Below are 19,671 nucleotides of genomic sequence, written 5' to 3'. Positions count from 1 at the left end.
GAACATGAATTAAAACTAGAGGTCCGAGCACTCATATTCCAACCACTGTGAGTGGTCAGAGCTGCAACTACATTTTGTTCTTATTTTTGTTTAATAGGAAGTACCATATGGCATGCATGCTCTGTGTTTGCAATACCTTGTCTCTATATCTACAAAACCCCAAACCATAAATAAAAAAAATACAATTGGCAAATTTTTTATAGATCGTTAACTTTGGAAAAGATGCACAAATATCTATTAAAGGCAGAGTGAATCATCATGGAATTTTCATTCCACAGTAAAACTGGTATTTCATTTTGACCAGGGAAGAGTTCTTCGTTTCACCCTTTTTGCTCTGGCTTTATTGAAGTTTACTGAAACAGCAAAATGAAACACTGATTTTGTTGAAATGCAACATTTCTGTAATTTTTCAGTTATCTTTGAGATGAAATTGATAAATTCTTATAAAATGCTTCAAATTTGTTCAGTCAGCATTTTCTAAAAAGAGCATTTCCAGTGGGATATTTTAAGCACTAACATTAGTGGCTTAAGTGTATGTTCAAGATGGAGCAAAAGGTAATGGGGAACTTGCTTTTATTAACCTATATAAATGGCAACTTCTCTTACTGGGAAACTTGACTTAAACCCCAAATGCTGCAGCACAAGCTGGGAAAGCATCTTTACACTTACTTTATAGAGAGAGTCAACAACAGCATTGGCTGGGAAAATGTAACTACCCATACATTTCAGTACCTGGTCTGGGACAAGCTAAAGCGGGGGAGCAGGTCTGCAGAGCTACTGCACTGCAGCCAACAAGGATCAGGCAAAGATCATAAATAGCATCTCCAGGCATCATTATGGAACAGGACACCTCAAGCCCACAGCAGTGTGCTGGCAAGGCCTGTTTTGCTAATGCAGCTGTACTGCTCTCTCCACTTTTGCTAGCTTGTTCAGAGGCAGTTCAAGCATCCCTGCATGGTACTGGATAGATGTGACCTGAGGCATTACTGAATGTGTAGCCATGTTGTCTTATTTTTCCAAAATACTACTACTTAAAACATTGCCTGTAAAGATGTTGAAAAATGAGCCTGTAAAGCTGTTGAAAAGTGAGCTGAAAAATGAAAAAAATAAATGCACTAAACTGAAAACAGGTGCAAGTTATATGTAAGCTTTATAATTTCTGAAAATATACTTGAAGAATGAGAACTACAAATGTTTCTGGTCTGGATGGCACATATTAAGGATCACTTATATGTACTCCATGATATTTGCCAGGTCTGAAAGTACTGTTATGCTAGTGAACTTCCATTAATTGCTCAGTACTCTGAGTGTAATAACGGGCAAGAGGGTTGGTAGAGTCAAGTCATTCTCTAAATTGCTTTCAGTGGTTTCAAATGAAGGCTGGATGAACTGGCTGCAGTAATTAAAATGCTGAGCCTGAATCTAAGTAAGCCATTCAAAGCAGACCTGAGCTTCAGAGATTTGCAGACTTCAATTATCCCTTATTTTCTGCTTTTAAATATTGCTTGCTTTCCACATCTCGTTAGTTCACAGCTGCGTGTAGGACTGGAAGCCAAAGGGCCAAAATTCCATGAGGGAGCTTGTCCATGTGGTGTTTCTGGCACAAACCAAACTAGGAATTACTGCAACATTTCCAAGCCCATTTGCCAGACCAGAGAGGTTGGGATAAGTCTGCATAATTATAGGAACCAAACTTCCAGCCCTACCCTGTTTGTCCAGTGCCTTGCCTGCCACACAGCAGTGTGCAGCAAATGCAGTTAATGGTCTCAATTCAATTCTAATGTGTCTTTCTGCTTTTCTTCAGAGCTTTGTCATCTGTGGTGGCTTTAGGAGCTAATATAATCTGCAACAAAATCCCAGGCTTGGCCCCTCGACAACGAGCGATCTGCCAGAGCCGCCCCGATGCCATCATTGTGATCGGAGAAGGGGCACAAATGGGAATCAATGAATGCCAGTACCAGTTCCGGTACGGGAGGTGGAACTGCTCCGCACTGGGGGAGAAAACGGTCTTTGGACAAGAGCTTCGAGTAGGTAAGGGAGTCTCTAAACAGTGCTAAAATGTTGCATGGGGGCTGTTTGTCTTTTAGCTTTCTCATTGTGGTCCTGCAAAGGTTTATATCCCTCAGGCATTTGCCTGTTGGAGTTAAACAGTGATGCTCCCAGAACAACAGTGGTCTTCATTTTAACTTTTCACTCACTGGATAATATTTTGCAAGAGAGAAGAAATCTTTACTGCTTTCCAGGTTAAGTTTTCAATATCTGTGCGATTTCACATCCAGTAATGACCCAGATGCCTGCACAGGCACCTAAGGACACAGCCATCACATCTATTCTGTTGTCATGACAAGTGTGGTGCATGTTGTGGCTGGCCAAAATGGAAATAAGATCAGCTCCAAAAAAAAACCAAAAAACAAACAAACAAAAAAAAACCCCACAGACCCCCAAAAGCTTAAGCTGTAGGAGAGTCCCAACTAACTGAAAGAAGTATAGCACACGTGACATTGGCCTTGCAGTAAAAAGTGATACTTTTCCATTGTAGCGTTACTATCCTATTGTAAAGAAAATATTACAAATAATTCAAGGTGGGAAACATATTCAAAGAAAATAATACAGGATCTTGGCCTGACAAACTTTTAGCTGGCAGAAGTTAAATGATCACTTTCCACTTACCTTATGTCCTATATTATTTCATAGGGAAGATTATGAAAAATTTTTCCAGCACAGAGAATATTACTTTCCTCATCACCTGACTCAGTATTCTGACCCCATTCCCTGCCTTCCCTCTCTCCCCCAGAGGTTGCCCACTTATCCTCATCCATGCTGTCTGTTGTTCAGTGTTAGAATATCATTTTGTGCTGCGTGGCTCTCACAAGGGTACTCAGAATGATACAATTCAGTTTCCTCCATGGAGCTGCAATCTGTTCATATTGTATCAGATTCTTCTTTGGGTGATTCTTCCTTGAATCCAATGGTTCAGGTGAGTTTTCTGCCTGTAACACAGTTGAATGTGGTCAGATGTAAGATCTCTTTAAAAATGCATGAAAAAATGGCAAAACATTTCATCCCATTTGCGCAACGAGGAAACAACTTACATGGTGCTTTGGCTGTTACTGGAGATCAAGGCTGTGATTTTTTTCTAACACAGCTGTGAAATGAACATTAAAAGCTGAGGTATGCTGAAGATAATGACTGAACTGAGTATTTTTTCAAAGAATACGCAAGTCTGAGGGTCTGACTGAAGTTGGGGCATTTTAAGGACATAGTGGCTTAGTTGTAAACTGGCATAATTGAGTAAGTCCACTGATATCAGAGGAACTGAGTTACCCCAGCAGAGAATCTGTTTTATAGTCTGCAACCACTCCATACTGAATCACAGAAGGGGAGAGGGCTAAAACTGATAATAATCCCTTCCCCTCCTGCTCCAAATTAATGGCAAAGGAAAATTCTGAGCTTTTTGGTAGAATTTTGTTTTGATGCTGAAAAACTAGTGGTGAGGCAGGAATTTACTAGGCATTCAATTTTACTTGTCAGTGTTTCTTTCCACACTTCTCTTATGATATTTCTAATTCTGTTCAGAGCATGCTTCTTGCCCAATTTTTGTTTCTTTAAAAGACTGTAACTAGAAGGCATTAAACATCCTCAAGACACTACATACAGGAAATAACCTAACATTTGACTTTTACCTTCAACTGAAATGAATCAAAAAAACACCCCCAAATTAAAAAAAACACATTTAGTCACTTGTCTTGGCTATTAGAAACATAGGTCTGGTCCTCCTTGGTTAATTTTATGCTTGTCTGTCTTCAGTTGAAAGCCAAAGTGATGTTGCTGCCAGAAAATGTGTCAGTGCCAAGCATGCTACAGTCGTACTTTTTTATGCTTCATTGTCTTGATCTACCAAAGCCTGTACACATGCCCTGACCATTAAACAAGTAAGTTCTCCTAACTTCTGGGAGATCATTTACGCCCTTGAAAAGTGACACACTCTGCAGTTCTGTACCATTGTGTCATTGCTAAACTTTTTGGTTAAAATGTTTTCACCCCTTCTGCTTTCCTCTTCAAGCTCAGAGTCCTGTGAAGCCTCATCAGCTCCATGCGCATACTCATGAGCAACAATCCTCTTCACCGCTGAGGCAGTCCTTTTGTCCTCAGAAAGCTTGAAGTGAGCACAGTCAAATGCCTAAAGAACACTAAAGAGTCATGCCTCTGTTTTCATTCTGAACATTTCTATACAAAGTAAGAGCCACAGGGAACAATAATTATTTGGCATAAGGACAGAACAGCTATCAGGATTGTCAGACCATACAAGGCTCAAAACCAGGGTTTTCCTGAGCCATTGTTCAGGTCACATTTGCCAAAATGTTCACCAGATTCCTGACTTCTTCACCGAACCTGGGTGGTTTCTTGCAATTCTGAAATAACTGATGTGGAATTTGGTGAGTTCTTTTATGACTTAACCCAAACACAGACAAAACTTGGCAGTTGCAGCTGAGTTTTGCTTTGACATTTGTTGGGTGTGAAACCACACAGACTATAACCCATGGAAAAAGTTTACATGACCCCTGCCAGCTGAGCCAGATGAGTTCCATGCAGGTCTTATAAAGGCTTCCATAATCCACATGTCTTTGTTTTATTAGTGGAGTAGCACCCAGAGACGATGTGGTCAGTATCTGGGAAAAGGATAGGGTTTAGGAAATGGTGGTGTTACACTAGTGGAGAAAAAAAAATAAGTGAAAAAGGGGACAAAGTTAAAAAATATAATACTTAAAAGGTTCAAAAACTTGTAAGCATAAGTATTCACATGTGTAACAAAACACATCTGTATCTGACAGATACAGAAACATTAAACCAGACATTTGGTTCTGACTGAGCAGGCTGAAGAAAGGATTAAGACTAAAGAAAAGGAAAGGCAGTATTTTGATTGCTGTTGTTATTCACTTCCCCCAAGGGAAAACTCGTCTAGCTTCTTCCCAGAACCTCTTAGGGAGATGAATAATCAAGGCAAGTTATTCAGGTTGTAGAGAAGACCTTTCTTTAGCTATAGGGCCAAGGCTCTACCACTGCCACTGACTAGTGAAAGTTTAAGGGTACTCTAATCTGCACCCCAATGCAACACCCTCCTCCCACCTCCTCTCTCCCCTCCAAAACCCCCAAACTCACCCAACTTGAGGTTTTTCCAACAGCTATGCATCAGATGCAACCAGCCACCTCTTCGATGCCAGTGTGGTCCAAGTGTGTACCTCTGCTAGCCACAACCAAGAAGCAACCAGAAGGTGTGACACAAAACCAGTTGTCTAGCCTCATGTCTTCCAGAATCCCACTATGCCAGGGGAATTCCCCAAAAGTTAGCTATGCTGAATTAGAGCTGAGATCTTTTTTCTAACAGGTACTTCAATGAATGGGTGGTGTATCACCCATTTAATACATGGGGTTTATATTAAAAACAATGCAAACATGTTGTTCAGAGGACAAAATAACAACTGTAGCAATTATGTTATACATGGGGCATTCATATTTGCGTGAAAGATTTATACCAGCCAGAGAGAAAAAGTGACAGAGATCTCCAAATTAGTAGCATGAACAAAGGATGCGGCATGTGATGAATTAGCTGCGCATTGTGTGTAGGGTTTTTTTTTTTTTTTGTATATTTATAGCTGGGAACATTTCCATAGTCATGCTGCCCCCAAATAAAAGTGTCACTGCTACACTCACTTTACTCACCCTGTTCCTGTACATGCTTGTATTTGACACCTTGCTGCACCCATCTCTAATATTCATGCCAGCTTCTCACATAAAGGCACTTTTACACTCTCCACTCGCTCCTCTTGCCACAAGATGCCTTCTTTGACCAATGAATTCACAAACTAATTGGTTAATCATGTATCAATCAGTATTATATATTTGATACCCATCATTGAAAGATTAATGTCCTACTTACCTGTTCATGCCAAGGCTCCTGATTTGGACATGTATAGACTCTGGTCCTCTCAGGTTATTGAAGCAAAAGAGCTTCAGAGCTGAGGACTGGTCCCAGTTGCCCCAAATGATGGTTGGAGCAATCTCTTGTAAAGATACCTCTAAAACATACAGATCATTAATAACAGCTGGAAGCAAATAACTCCTTGGCAGCAAATAAGTAGGCGGTGTAGCCTCCAAAGCATACAGTCAGAATTAGTAACAGAAGTGAAATCTATAATTGTTTGGAAGTGCACTATCCTGACTAATCATTTGTGCATTGATTGTTACCTCTGCAATTCTCCAGATTGAAGCACTCACAAACAGACTGCTCTTGGCAGTGTTAAATCCAGGGCAAAAATGAAGCACAGAAGATAAAAGTGTTTTTGAAAAGCTGACAAGGTATCCAAAGTAATCTGTAGATGCCTACTTTGTCAGACTCATGACATGGCAAACAATCAGCTTTAGTGGTGTTCTCATGACTGTACTTCACATACTACAGGATGTCTCAAAGATAACTTTTCAGACACAGCGTAGGGAAAAATAACTCACTGAGACAGAAACCTGATAGAGAAGAATCAACAAATCACCAGGCAAAAAAACCAAGAGAGTGCTGAAGGTTTTGTAAATCTCTGACCTTCTATATGGATTTGTAGATATCTGACATCTCGAAAGGATGCTTCTGCAGGGAGGTTAATGCTTACTTGCAGTGAGGGGTTTAAGAGAAGAGCAACATTTAAGGATCTTCTTATCACCATGCATTTGCTCAACTTTCACTCCACACTCCAGAGAAAAGGGGAGGGATAGGAGAGAACACTACAATTTTAAGGGCTACCATAATTGATGCATGGATTTTATGAACTCACAGGTGAAGAGCACATTATAAACTATTTTGAGAAACACTGTCAGAAAAAAAAGTAGAACATCATGGTTATATACACACATTCACTCATGCACATAAAAGCACAAGACAGCTAAGAAGACAAGCGTAATTTCAAACGGAAGATTAAGGAAGGGAGGGGAACATCTTCTGAAGGAAAGATACTCATAAACAAATGCTAATTTGTATATTTATACTGGAAATAGAGAGTTAAACCCACATTGGATGCTAATGTTTTAGCTGTGGGCCTAAAGAGCATATCTCTTGAAAGATATGTAAGTGATGGCATCATGGAGAAATGGTTGGCATTTTATCATACATGCTGTGGGGGTGTCAGTCATTCTTGGTTCAGGCCATATATAGGCTTAATTAAATTTGGATTCAGATTCACATATGAATCCAGTTGTTTTTATTTTAGGCTATGATGGTGGTTTAACCGAGATGCCAAATGTTCACAAAAACTTCCAACCAAAAATGGGAGGAGTAGAGAGAATCATTATTCTCCAAAAATGGACATTCACATCCAGGCAGATACATTGATCTAACACAGTAGTGTCTAGTATGGTACGAGTTGGCTGACTCGGAAAGCTTGACTTTTGGTACAAGCAGAAAACTTCCAATACATGAAGACAGGCAGCATTCTTAGGAATGTTTTACAACCATACTTGTGTTATAATGCTATCAGCAAATCAATAAAGAGAACCATAAATGAATCCAGATAGTTTGCCCAAAGTAAGTACACTTCTATCTCTCTATTTGCCCTTTTTTCCTCCTGCCATTTCTTTCTTTCTTTCAGTTACTTTATATTCTCATTTTCCAATTTTTAATCAAATTACATTGTGAGTTATATATTTATTAATGTTTAATAAATCAGGTTGACTCTAAGTATATTATTCTAACATCTGTGTATTTATTATGAGAAAATCTATCTTTACAGACTTGCATTAGATCCAATAAAAACAATATGGGGGAAAGAAAGGAATTATACAGCTGGAAACAATTTGGAGGAGAAAAATGAGTTGGAATTAGATTATTTTAAATGTGATACAGAGCAGGGTAGACCCTTTACCAACGGAAAGGCAGTAATTATCTTTGTCATAGCAGTAGGTGCTATGATTGGTTTAGGCATTTGTCAGTTACTGTGAACCTCAATTGCACAGTGGCCTCCGGACCTAATGCGGAAAGATTTTTGGTCTTTTGTTACTATCAGAGAGCACGGCCCCACATTACAATGTCCTATTAGCATTTAAGCAAATGATCAAAGAAACTCGTTTTCACTGATTTGAACTGGATAGCTGAGTTGGTGCTAGGATCTGATAAAAAGGATTTCAATGTGAGAGGTGGCTCCTCAGGGGATGGCATCAGCTTTCCACTCCTACTGAAGCAGGCTATTTGGGAGGGCAGGAGAGAGGTACACAGGATGTATTCAATCAGCTGCAATCTGTGCTAAGACTATGCACAATCTACAGAAGACCACATAAGACGGATACAAACTGGTCCTTTTTTACGAACATGGCTACCTTGGAATGATTGTTGACATCTATTTTACATACTGTCATGTTGAGCCACTGCATTTGCAATAGCGTGTTTAGTTAAACTAGTGGATGGTATAAATACCATGGCAAATTTAATGAGCTGTAGCTTATGCAAGTATAGTTATTAACAGAAGTGCAATGGTGTACCACAAGGTGAATAATCCTTGGTTATTTAGAGACAAAGCGATTTCTCATTATTAAGCTGAATTAAAAAAAATAGTGAGACACAACACATATCAGCTGGGTAACTGATAGGCAGGCAGGCAGAGGCAGCCATTAAAGAGACGAAAATACAAAACCTGAGGAGCTCCTCAATCTGCTCATTTTGCAGGAAGAATATATCAGACTGTCTCAAATACTCATTGCAAAGCCGCCTATTAAATGTCTCAAACAGTGCATTCCTTTTCACAACTGACTTAATGTTGCTAGAAGGAGGAACAAAAATTTCTTTAATCTTAAGGACATCAAGTATATATGTACTAACTTATTAGATGTATTTTATATATATTATTATTGCAGAATGATTTCAGTTATGTCACTGATGATCCCTTAAGGTGCATTATAAAGATGATAGAAAGAAAGACCATGCTGGACTGGAGCTGGGCTATTCCACCTAAAGAACTGCATACTTATATTAATTACCCTCTAGGCACTAAGTTAGTGTAAGGCATGCAAACTGCATGCTTTGTACTTACTAGAAAACCTACCATAAGGCGTTAGCACAGCTTTTTGCAGTGTAATTCAGTTTGATGGAAAGCTAAAAAGGGGAGCAAAGCTGTCATAATCTAGTTGTTACAAGGTAAGGTAAATGAGAGGGCTATTATATTTTGCTTTATCATCTTTGCAGGAAATTAAAGAGCAGATTCAAACAGTTCATATTTTCTGACTGTAAAAAGGTGGATAAATGTTTTACTGTCAGAAGCAGCAAAGCATGAAGGTAACCCAACCCTGAACAAGAAAAGAAGCTTCTCAGCTGGCTGTAGCAGATATTGGGAAGGGTTGGTTAAAAAAAGTTATGAAACAACTACTGTGCTAAGAATTGCTATTATTTTTACTACTGAGGAGACAACCTGTTATGAGAGTAGTGGATTCAGACAGCTCTTAATTTCAGCAGGCATTTGGAGGCTTTAAAAAAAGATAAGAAAAATGCTTATATTCTAAGAAAGTACTGTCTTACTAAAGAAACATCCTATTATGAGAGGGGTAGGCTGAAGATCCTCCTAATTCTGAGCTTAGTCATGCATAATTTCATAATAAATTAAAGGCAATGTTTCATGACTGCTTTGAGGAAATATAAAATGTGTGATACTAATTTGTTAAATCAAATGTGTAGACATAGCCTTCTTTTAGGAAGCATCTTAATTCTAAATATTAAAAATTTTAGATTCTGAGTATGGTTTTGCCATACAAAATACAAATACATACATACTCATACAAAAGTGGTTGCACCACTTTTTGTGGTGCTTGGATGACTTTTTTTTTTTTTCTGAAGACTGTCCTTGTATCATGGGCCAATTGTATTTTGGCTGTTCATCATGAAACTCTTTTTCCTAATCATTCCAAGGTGCTGAATAGTTTTGCTTTCAACAGAAGTGTGTGTGTCCAGTGGGTGAACCAGTTCTGAAATTCTGAAAATCATCAAGAATCTGAAAAGGGGGTTTTCCCCAGCTTAGTCAATCAATTTAAACATTTGTGGGTGATAATTTCTCTGTGCATGAACAATTTCCTTATATGCCAGCACCCCATAATGGCCCAGTAAGACTTAATTAATGCTTTTAGAACACCCTGAAAACCACAGATGAAAAGATAACATGGAAATGGACAGTACCATTTGTAAATTATGAATTGCCAGCAGTACATTTTATTTGATTTTAGTCTAAACAATGTCCTTTTGCTACATTAATTTCATCATCTCTTTTTGTCTCCCTATAAACAAAATTTGTCTAGCATATATAATCTGTAACATATATAACCATTTTCAACCATAATATACAATTTTTATATTCTGCAATTTATAGTCTCTACTATCTTTTTGTAAGGTACTACTACTACTGTCTAGTTCAACTGCAACTCGTTTGTTTTTTTTCCTCAAGGGCGATGACTTTGAGAAAAGAATAAGTTCTCTTACATTAAAATATCATTGTTGCTATTTAAATATTTACCTCTTTGGCAGAATGCTTGCTTTAAAAGGCAGATATCCTTATTCTAAATACAGCACTGATATGGTAATACAATTACTTCATGAACTCTGCATGGCTTGCACCTGGATGAGAAGTGGTAGATGTTAACCTGAATGAAATCTGGAATTTCCATCCTGAGGGGACCGCTAACTTTTAAAACTTTGATTTTATTCCATTCACATACAAAAGTGAAGTTTTTCTTGGAACAGATGTTTTTCTGTAAATGTTTTCAAACTAAAACACACTGATATACCTGACTCTGAACAACTTCATTTTGGCTTATTCGTGCACTTCATTTTAAATTAGTTCTGGATTAATTTTCATTGATTTAAACTGATGCAGAGAATTGTAATTTGGGAGACCCAGGTCTCTGTATCCCATGAGCTTTGCTCTCTCATCCTTCCACATCTATTCGAAGTTAAATGATTCCATAGCACATCACACTGTCTGATAAGAGACATTACATAGTACAACATATTGCCTTCCTGTGACCTTGGACCTACGGCTAAAAAAGGGGGCATTATGCTCTCAAAAGACAATGCACTTGCCTGAGGATGCAGGTCAATACTTGGTTTCAATGGCTCAAAACAAAATGGACTTGCATTTTATTAAATGGAATAGTTTCTTTTAATTGGCAATATAGAAAAGTAGTATTTTTTTGGAGGGGGGTGGATAGTTATGGTTTTGGTGTTCTGCGATCATCCTGATAAAACTCTAACGAGCTGTAGTGGAAAATGCTTGCTGCTATGTGTAACGTGGTCTTACAGGCAGAGTCTGTAATGACCTGTAACTCTTTGATCCTGGCATGCTCAACACTGGCCCACATAAAACCCTCATTTTCAGTTGCATTTAACTTTATCTTCAGCTGCTCAGGATAAAATTTTCCATGTTACTGGTCTGCCTCGGGATGAGTGAGTCAGAGGTCCTGTGGAGAAGATAGTATGCAAATTCTAGACTATTATTTAATTAAATACTATACCATAATTCGGACACAACAGGGCTAACTTTGCACAGCAACATTAAGTTTGGCATTTCCTTGCTTTCAAGTGCCTGAGTTGGCACATTAATGTTCCTTAATGTCATTTTTTCATGTCAATATGTAATAAAATTGCTGGCTACAAATGATCCATAGCATGCTGATTGAATTAGTTATTTCTAGTGTCCCAGTCCTATTGGTCAATGACTTAGAACGTAATACACACTTAGGAAGGCAAGTAACATTTAAAATTAAATAAAGTCTAGTGCTGGGCCTAATCCAAAATCACAGAAGCCAAATTCTGGTCCTATTTCAGACAGAGTTTTTGCCACTGCTTTTACCAGAGCCAGGATTTTACAGCCACTATAAATGTCCCTGGCTGCTGAGTATGAGCTTAGAGCTGAATTTCATAGCAGGGACTTACTTAGAAGCTAACTGATAAAACGGAAATCAACTGTACAGCATTTCATTTTTTACTTACAAAACAACTATGCAAACAGGCAGGCAATGGCAAATCTTGTCACTACAAGAAAAATTCTTTATGTAAAATAAAAGTTAGTGCAGGACAACAATTAACATCCTGCAAATAACTTGGGGTTCTAATGACTTTGAAGATTCCTTAAGCTTTACTAGTGTGGTCACTATGCTGTCAAAGCAGCTTCCCTAGAATTAAAGATGATAGGTTTGGTCATCTAGTCCAACCTCTATATCAAGCAGGATAGACTAAACATAACATTAGACCTCGCAGTTACATGTGTAACAGCATCCCTCCCTTTCCTCTGTTCCCGGGGATACTTTCTGTTTGGTAAACCATCTGTTCCTAAATTGAAAAGCTTGAAGCACACAGAGAGGCATTTACAAACATTACAAAAAACACAGCAATTGTTGACCAGTACATTTTGGTTTGCTAACAAATGTATTAGCATTCATGCTTAGATCGCTGATCCATGCAGTTTGCTGTCCTGCCTCTAGTCACAAGCAATTTCTTTTTCTAATGAAGTAGTGGCACATTCCAAATACTATGTCTGACAAATGTATTATTTTCTAATTGAGAAAATTTCTTTCATGAACGTCAGGCATGGCTTTTTAGCATTGCATTCAACTGCACGTGACTGTAGTTTCGTTCTTTCTTACTTCTTCATATTGTATGCTCGTAACTATGAAGTCTAACATTATTATTAGAGATACGAGAGTCAAATTAAAAAGAAAGCGAGAGAAACAAAGAGGACTATATCATCTATTGTTTGGAAGCTTGAAAAGATGAACCTAGCCTCGTAGTGCTAAAGGTAGCTGCTCTCTCAGGCTTCAAATTAGCTAAGCACTTAAGTTGTGCTCTGTTTACTCAACATCTGCTTAACTTTAAACCCCATGTTTTAACTCCTATTAAAGTAAAAGGGAGTTTGAAAGTGCTTCACTTCAAGTGCATGCCCAAGTGCTGTGCAGAATACAGAAGTCATAGTGAATGCCAGCATGCAAGGTCAAGCTGAGGGTTGATCCTTCAACTAGTAGAAAGTGTCAAACCTATCCAATTCTGATCAGATTTGGCCTTAGGATTTTAAATGGATCCAGCAGGCAACTTTTAACCGCAGGTGTAATCAGTTCCTATCTATGATGATCTCTCCAAGCTACACAGGGTTAACCTCAGATTACTGGGACTGTGAAAGAAAGGTTTCCTAAGACTTATCCAATGTTGGTGTAAAAAGTGGACTTGGATGGCTGATGTGTCTTTAAGTAGTCAGTTCTCACTCCAGAAAGCCAACAGGTACTCTGAGAGGAAGGCAGATATATCTCCAGATAGTAGCTCAACAAACATGGATACACTTTGATGACAATAGTTAAAGACAAATTACTGTAGACTGTAAAGCTTTGTTCAAGTTGCTAAAGCAAACTAAGCTTACTCATGGGTGATAATGTATAGGATGATAACCTGTTCACTCACTTCTGTATGACAATATGAAAACTCATTCTCTGACTCAGCCTCCCCCTGTCTTCTTCAGGAAAGGTCTCCACTCAATGTCCCATCTGGCAGGGTCAATGCAGTCTTTCAGGTTCAGAGGGGAATGGCACAAGAGGTAGCAGTGGTTTCTGCCTCTATTGCTGAACTAAAGGGCTTCAGACAACAGAGGCAAAAAAATGGGGAGTCCCTTCCTCACTTCTTTCCTTTGGTCCAGATTCATACCACATAGCTCCAGGCATTTGTATGAAATGTCTAAGATACGAACCTAGTCAGCTTGTATTCCTTGTACGGTCAAAAGAGAGAGAGAGAAGCACTTCCAGAGGGTGATTTGGATCTTAATTTGACTGCACGACTGTCTGGAGGTCCCTGTTGACTATCCTGCCAGCTGAGACTCCCTAATTAGGTATCAAGCCTGCTAATGTCCCATTTTGGTTTCAGTCTATGAAATTTTTTCTCCTCCCCACATGAGTTTCTCAGGGGAGCATTTGGAGGACCTCTAATAAAGTCATACCTACTTACCCCACATAACAGACATGGAAACATGCCCTTCATTGAATGTTCTGGCTATCCTTGGTACTCATTCACCATTATACCTACAAAAATTGTCTTAACCAATGACTTTCAGGCAGATACTGGCAAGGAAATGTGCAACCACAGGCATACATGCCGCCACTGCTATTTGGAAATTTAAGAACAAGTGGGAGTCCAAAATTACCACCAGATGGTGCACCTATTTAGCAAGTGACAGAGACATGCTCCAAGAGAAAGGGCAGCCACTGCCTCCAGCAATCCGTCAAGCTGCTTCCCCTGCTGCTTATTCTCAGTTATGATATAAATTGAATGTGTTTGAAACATGGACCTGCCACTCATATTATTCTGTTAAATTTAATATGGAGTATGTTTTCAATCTCTGCAATGGAAGCCTTTAAACTGCCTGGCTAGTGGTATGAGGAAGTGGGAAAGACTATAGCAGATCTATGAATGTGTGTTGAAAGAAGGGAAGAAAAAGAGATGGGCCAGAAGCAGGAAAAATCAGTAATGGGGAATGGCAATGAGAAGGCTCCAAAACCAGAAGTGGTCAGTACAGAGCGTTGTGCATTGCTGTTTTGTAAGTGGGGCTAGTTCTGGTTATTAATGGGTAAGTGGCTGGGAGAAGGTTAATGTCAGGACATTTCTGAAGGATATTCTTGAGGCGAAAGTCAGTATTTTGGAGGACTGCCAATGCCAATAACCCAGCCAGAAAATAAACATGGAATATTTTATTAGCAGCATAACGAAGATGGAGAACTTGTCTAAACAGTGAAGTTCTTTTTCTTCCCTAACTACTTCTCATCCCTAAACATTCGTGGTACTCCATACTCAGATAGAGATTAGCACAAGTTGATAAGTATATATTTTCTGCTGCATCTCTTACAATGTCACAAGACCATGTGTATCTTTCACCTTGATTTGATCTAAATCAGTACATTATCATGTGTAGGATGTGACTATGTTTCTCTTCCCATCCTACTTTCCTTCTTGCTTTTACGAAAATTTTAAAGAAGAATGTAGGTTACTGGCAATTCCTCATTCATGAACGTTACAAAGTTGATATAGAAGAAAATGTTGTGGTGAGTGGATAGTCTCTCATTTCTTTGCACAGATGTGTCTTTTACTGCTTTGTTTTGTTTTGGTATGTTTTAAAGGATGTCATAAACAGTCTTTAATCTATTGCCAGTGAATGATTAATTAGAAGGGTTGTTCTTTTAATTACAATGTAACCAGTAAGGAAAAGTCTGAACTGAAAGTTTCCTCTGAGCAAAAAGTGAAAACATTTGAATATTCTGTGGATAAAATAATTTTTCACTCTCTTTGTCCAAGCTGAAATGAAGGTGACATTTAAAGAAACTCAATAAAATTCCCATCCTTTCATTTTTCACATACCCTGTGGTTCCTCATTCAATGTGAAAACTATCAGTTTATGGTTAAAGCATGGACCAGGAGATAACAGACTTGGATTATGTTGCCAGCTGTGCCATAGATGACTCTTGTGACCTTGGGCAAGTTACTTCATATCTCACTAGGCCATAATTTCCCTGTCTGGAGACTACAGATGGCTAATTTCAGTGGGGAATTGAGAAGCTTAATTAATGTAGACTAATCTCAGTGGGGAGATGTGAGGTTAATGAACATTGGTAAAGTACTCTGGTATCTTCAAATGAAAATGGATTCTGTTAAGGTCCTTTTATTTGACCAAGAAGTGAAAAACAGAAATATCATGAAGGGATTTGTTCTGATAGAAAGTGGGTCTAGGCCTGAAAAAAAGACTATACTGAAAAATGGCAGTAGAAGGCCTGTTCTTATAAGATTACTAACCCAGTTTACAGAAGAGGGAGGTATAACTTTAGGTAGTTATCCACAGAGAGTGTGAACTCAAATTTCACAAAAAGAAAATATTCCATGCTTACATGTAATGTTAAAAAGAGACAGAATACATCCCACAGGAACAGTAACTGCTAGTTACTTATTGTATGCTCTCTGCTCTGTACGTGTGCTGTGATTCTTGGAGTAAATCTTCCTGTCCAAGACGATCTTTTTCTAGCTACTGGTGCACAGTGACATCCTGACATCAGCAATGAGGCTTGAATACTTTCTCTGTCTCTTTCCCTTTCTTTTTCTCCTTGCTGTCTCTCATTTACTTTTACTTCAGCATTTCAGTAATGCTGAAACCAAGTTCCCTTCTCTTTTGTTTGCTTTTCCCTTGTCCACTGATCAACCACGTTGCTTTATTTCAGACACTGTAATAATAACTACAGCATAAACAGAAGCTCTTAGCAGGAGAGTTAGCTGGGATTTCCCTGCCCTCTTACACAATCATAAGTTTCTGCAGCACCACTTTTTTGTTTGTTTTCAGGGATTAATGGCAATATTCCACATACTACTGACATAATGAGGCATAAGCTTCATTCAAAGAATGCAAGACACTGCTTTTTAAAAGACCCTGGACTACTGTGTTACTAGATGTGGACACGGAAATTTCGAAAGGCAATAGACTACCCTCAAATCTGAGAGCTAGTAAGATTGCTGGTGGGTTTTTACATAGCATGAGGTATTTCCATGAATATTGTGCCCTTCTCAAAGTTAAATTCAAAGTGTCTGCTTTGAATATCTTATATAGCAGCGTGTGTACGCTGTCACTTCGTGTTAGACAAAGGAACACTACTTCGTGTGATAGACAAAAACACTACTTGATACAATATAGCCTAATCCAAGACTTTCCACGTGAAACATTTGTTTTGTTTTGGTTTTAAGACATTTGCCTTTCAAACTGGTCTGTTTTAATTAGAGCTCAACCTGAACCACAAACGATGGATTTGAGCTTTCCCAGAGTTCAGTGGTGTTCAGATCTGGCTTTTGGTTTGGCCCATCAGAGAGATAGGGTCAGCTTCAAAGTTCAGATCTGGAAACAAACTTCTACAAAGCATGGGGCTGTAAACATTATTTAATGAGACCCATACCTCATTTTAATTGTCGATTTGCAGTAGAGACACTTGCTAGCATTTTTTAAAAGTACCTTTATGTAAGCAGTGTTGGTTTGGAACACCAAACTATCTATTTAAATACTCTAGTATTTAAACACTTGAAAGGGAATTCTCTCCCCTGTTCCTGGTCACAAAGCCTAGATTCAGGTCTGAAGTTGGAGTACCTTTAAGTTCTACAGTATTTGCTTCTGAGCTTGGTTTAAAACTCATCCTTCACTTCGAGGACATCACACCTAAAAACAACAGTAGCTCTTTGTGGACTAGAAATTTGATCTTTTGTCCTCATAACATTTTGACTTTTCAGCTGAAAGGGTAGTTAACTCACAGTGCTGGCATCCACTGATCTGTCCCATCCTCATGTGCGAACCTCATGTGCAGGTGTGGATCATCATCTTAGGATGGGCTCGTACAATAGCTGGCAAAATACAGGCTCAGTTAATTGACGTTAGCACCATACAAACAATAAATAACAACCACTACCCTAACAGATAAAATAACCTGACTGGTAGGGATAAGTCAGTTTCAGATTAGACAGTGATCCAGTATGTTTCACGATGCCTGAGAATATTAAAATAATTGCTCCTTATTTTTCTGAATCTTGTCACTTCGTAACTCCTGTCAGGACCAGAAGCTCAAGAGCTGAAATACTGTAAAAAAGATTTTGCTCTTGTGATGTTTCCAGGCTCATTTTGCAAACCAAAGAGGTTTGGATAAGCATCCAGACTTTGTATATTTATCCAAAACCCTTTGAGCTTTTTACTCTTTTAAATTTCTTTCATATGTATGATTTGTGCCACATCTTGCTTACTGGGGCTACAAACTAGACTACCAGGCAGAGACCCTTCAAACACGAAAAAAGGATGAACATCATTACTTGAACCTAGCTCTCCTCTCAGAAAGACTTGTAAGGCAGAAACGAATGCATCAGAAGTGTGAATGCAGCCACACAAGCAGTGTAAGAGCACTTGGAAAATATGTAAACAAATTTGAGAGTGGCTTCCATTCAGCCCTTTCACCAGAATTTTCTCCTTTGTTTTCCACAAAATTTAAACTCTCACAGGTGACACCAGTGACTGATGACATGCCTGCCCAGCTATTTACCCTATACCTGCAAGATGCAATCTCTGTAGCAGAATTACCAGAGGGAAGGCATGTTCATACTGATGCATGGCAAACCCAGCCTCTCAGCTGAAACCGCCGAGGAAGGGCTAGTTTGGGCTGGATTGGGAACTAAAGCAGATGAGACATGGTCCTTCTGCTACCATGGGCAGTAACTGGGGCATGGTAAGATCCTAAACAGCCACACCAAGACTGACTGCATCTCACCTGTCAAGCCCTGACTTGGCAAGATTGCACCAGAGAAACACATAAAAGAATTCCCAGCAAAAGCAATCATTGCTGGTTGCAGGTGTCTTACTGGTAGAAAAGGAACATTGTTAACTATTTCCAAATGGGGACACCAAAACATTTAGCTTCTCTCTGAAACAGAAGCAAACGCAACCTCAGCAAAAGCTCTGGTAAGACACTTAAATTAGTTATTTTTTTCAAATTAAAAGTAAAGCAAGGGCATGGATCTAACCCTGCACAGGTATGGTATCTGAGGAGATGTGAGTACAGGGTGCCAGGAGCAAGCCTTAAATACCATGCACTTCTCCTGTATTGATGGCAGGCATGGTGATGCTGAGCATTGCTATGTCCAAATCCCTTTATGGCTCTGACAACAGTTGACATGCTAAAACAGGATGTGAAGAGTAGAGAAGAGACTCCCCAGTCCCAGGGAACAGTGTGGCATTCACGGAGCTGTCCTGCTCCACCATTTAGCTGCACGCAGGCATCCTCCCTGGAAACCCCGTTGAATTTGTGTTTCAAATGTGAGGCGAGAGCTCGATAGCTGACTTCCTCTGTGGCCTCCCCAGGAAGGGACTTCAGTGACAGGACTACTTGTTATAATATATTTCCTTTTGCCATAGGGATAAATGCCTTAATTTTCTTGTGTCCCAGCTCATCAACTGTGAAGCAGAGCTAAGAGTATTTCCCTTCTATTCTCCTCTCCAGTTGAAAGACTCAGCTCTTTAAGGCAGGGACTCTCTCTTGCATAAACAGATTTGTGTCTAACACCAGTTTCAGTTGGGTATCACTTAGCTGTATGTAATTCGAATAATTAAAGCAAAATGGTACTGGCGCACTAAGAGAATCTGCACAATCTACTGAGGTAACATTCATGATTTAACTAAATTGCCTCAAGAAATTCTGAACTGAGAGCTGAAATGTCATCTGTAGCACCCATACACACTTGCACACACAGACATGCACCCACAGACACTCTGGCATGCCCAGATACAAGAGCTTAGTGCTTACAGCTACCCATAATTCAGTGAACCCTTCAAAAGGTGTTATTATTTAACATGTTTCTACAGCAAAGCACAGGTGTGCACAGTGATTTACAAAAGAACACAGACATGACCACTGCCCTCAGGGATTTGTTATCTAGGTTAGAAGTGACATAACATAATACAGGAAAAGATGACTTCATGCAAATGGCAGTGCAGATTTATTTTTAAAGAAATGTTCTGCACAGTGTATTTATAAATCAGACCATTTAAATGACTGAAAAGCTTTAATTAAAATACTGACCCAGCAGAGTCCAAGCAGTAAATCCACTGAGAA

General features: G+C 39.0%; 1 protein-coding gene across 2 annotated transcripts in view; it reads left to right on the top strand.

Moving 5' to 3' along the window:
* WNT7B (Wnt family member 7B) overlaps positions 1-19,671 on the top strand; it is a 96,408-nt gene that overhangs the window by 52,898 nt on the left and 23,839 nt on the right. For both annotated transcript variants that reach the window (XM_026114099.2, XM_064517075.1), the window contains exon 2: positions 1,805-2,031. In XM_026114099.2, coding sequence (XP_025969884.1) covers positions 1,805-2,031 — 227 coding nt within the window. The remainder of the gene's footprint in view (positions 1-1,804; positions 2,032-19,671) is intronic.

This window comes from Dromaius novaehollandiae, chromosome 1, assembly GCF_036370855.1.
Source record: "Dromaius novaehollandiae isolate bDroNov1 chromosome 1, bDroNov1.hap1, whole genome shotgun sequence".
In the NCBI taxonomy this organism is placed as follows: Eukaryota; Metazoa; Chordata; class Aves; order Casuariiformes; family Dromaiidae; genus Dromaius; species Dromaius novaehollandiae.
This window is presented reverse-complemented; position numbering and strand designations above follow the sequence as displayed.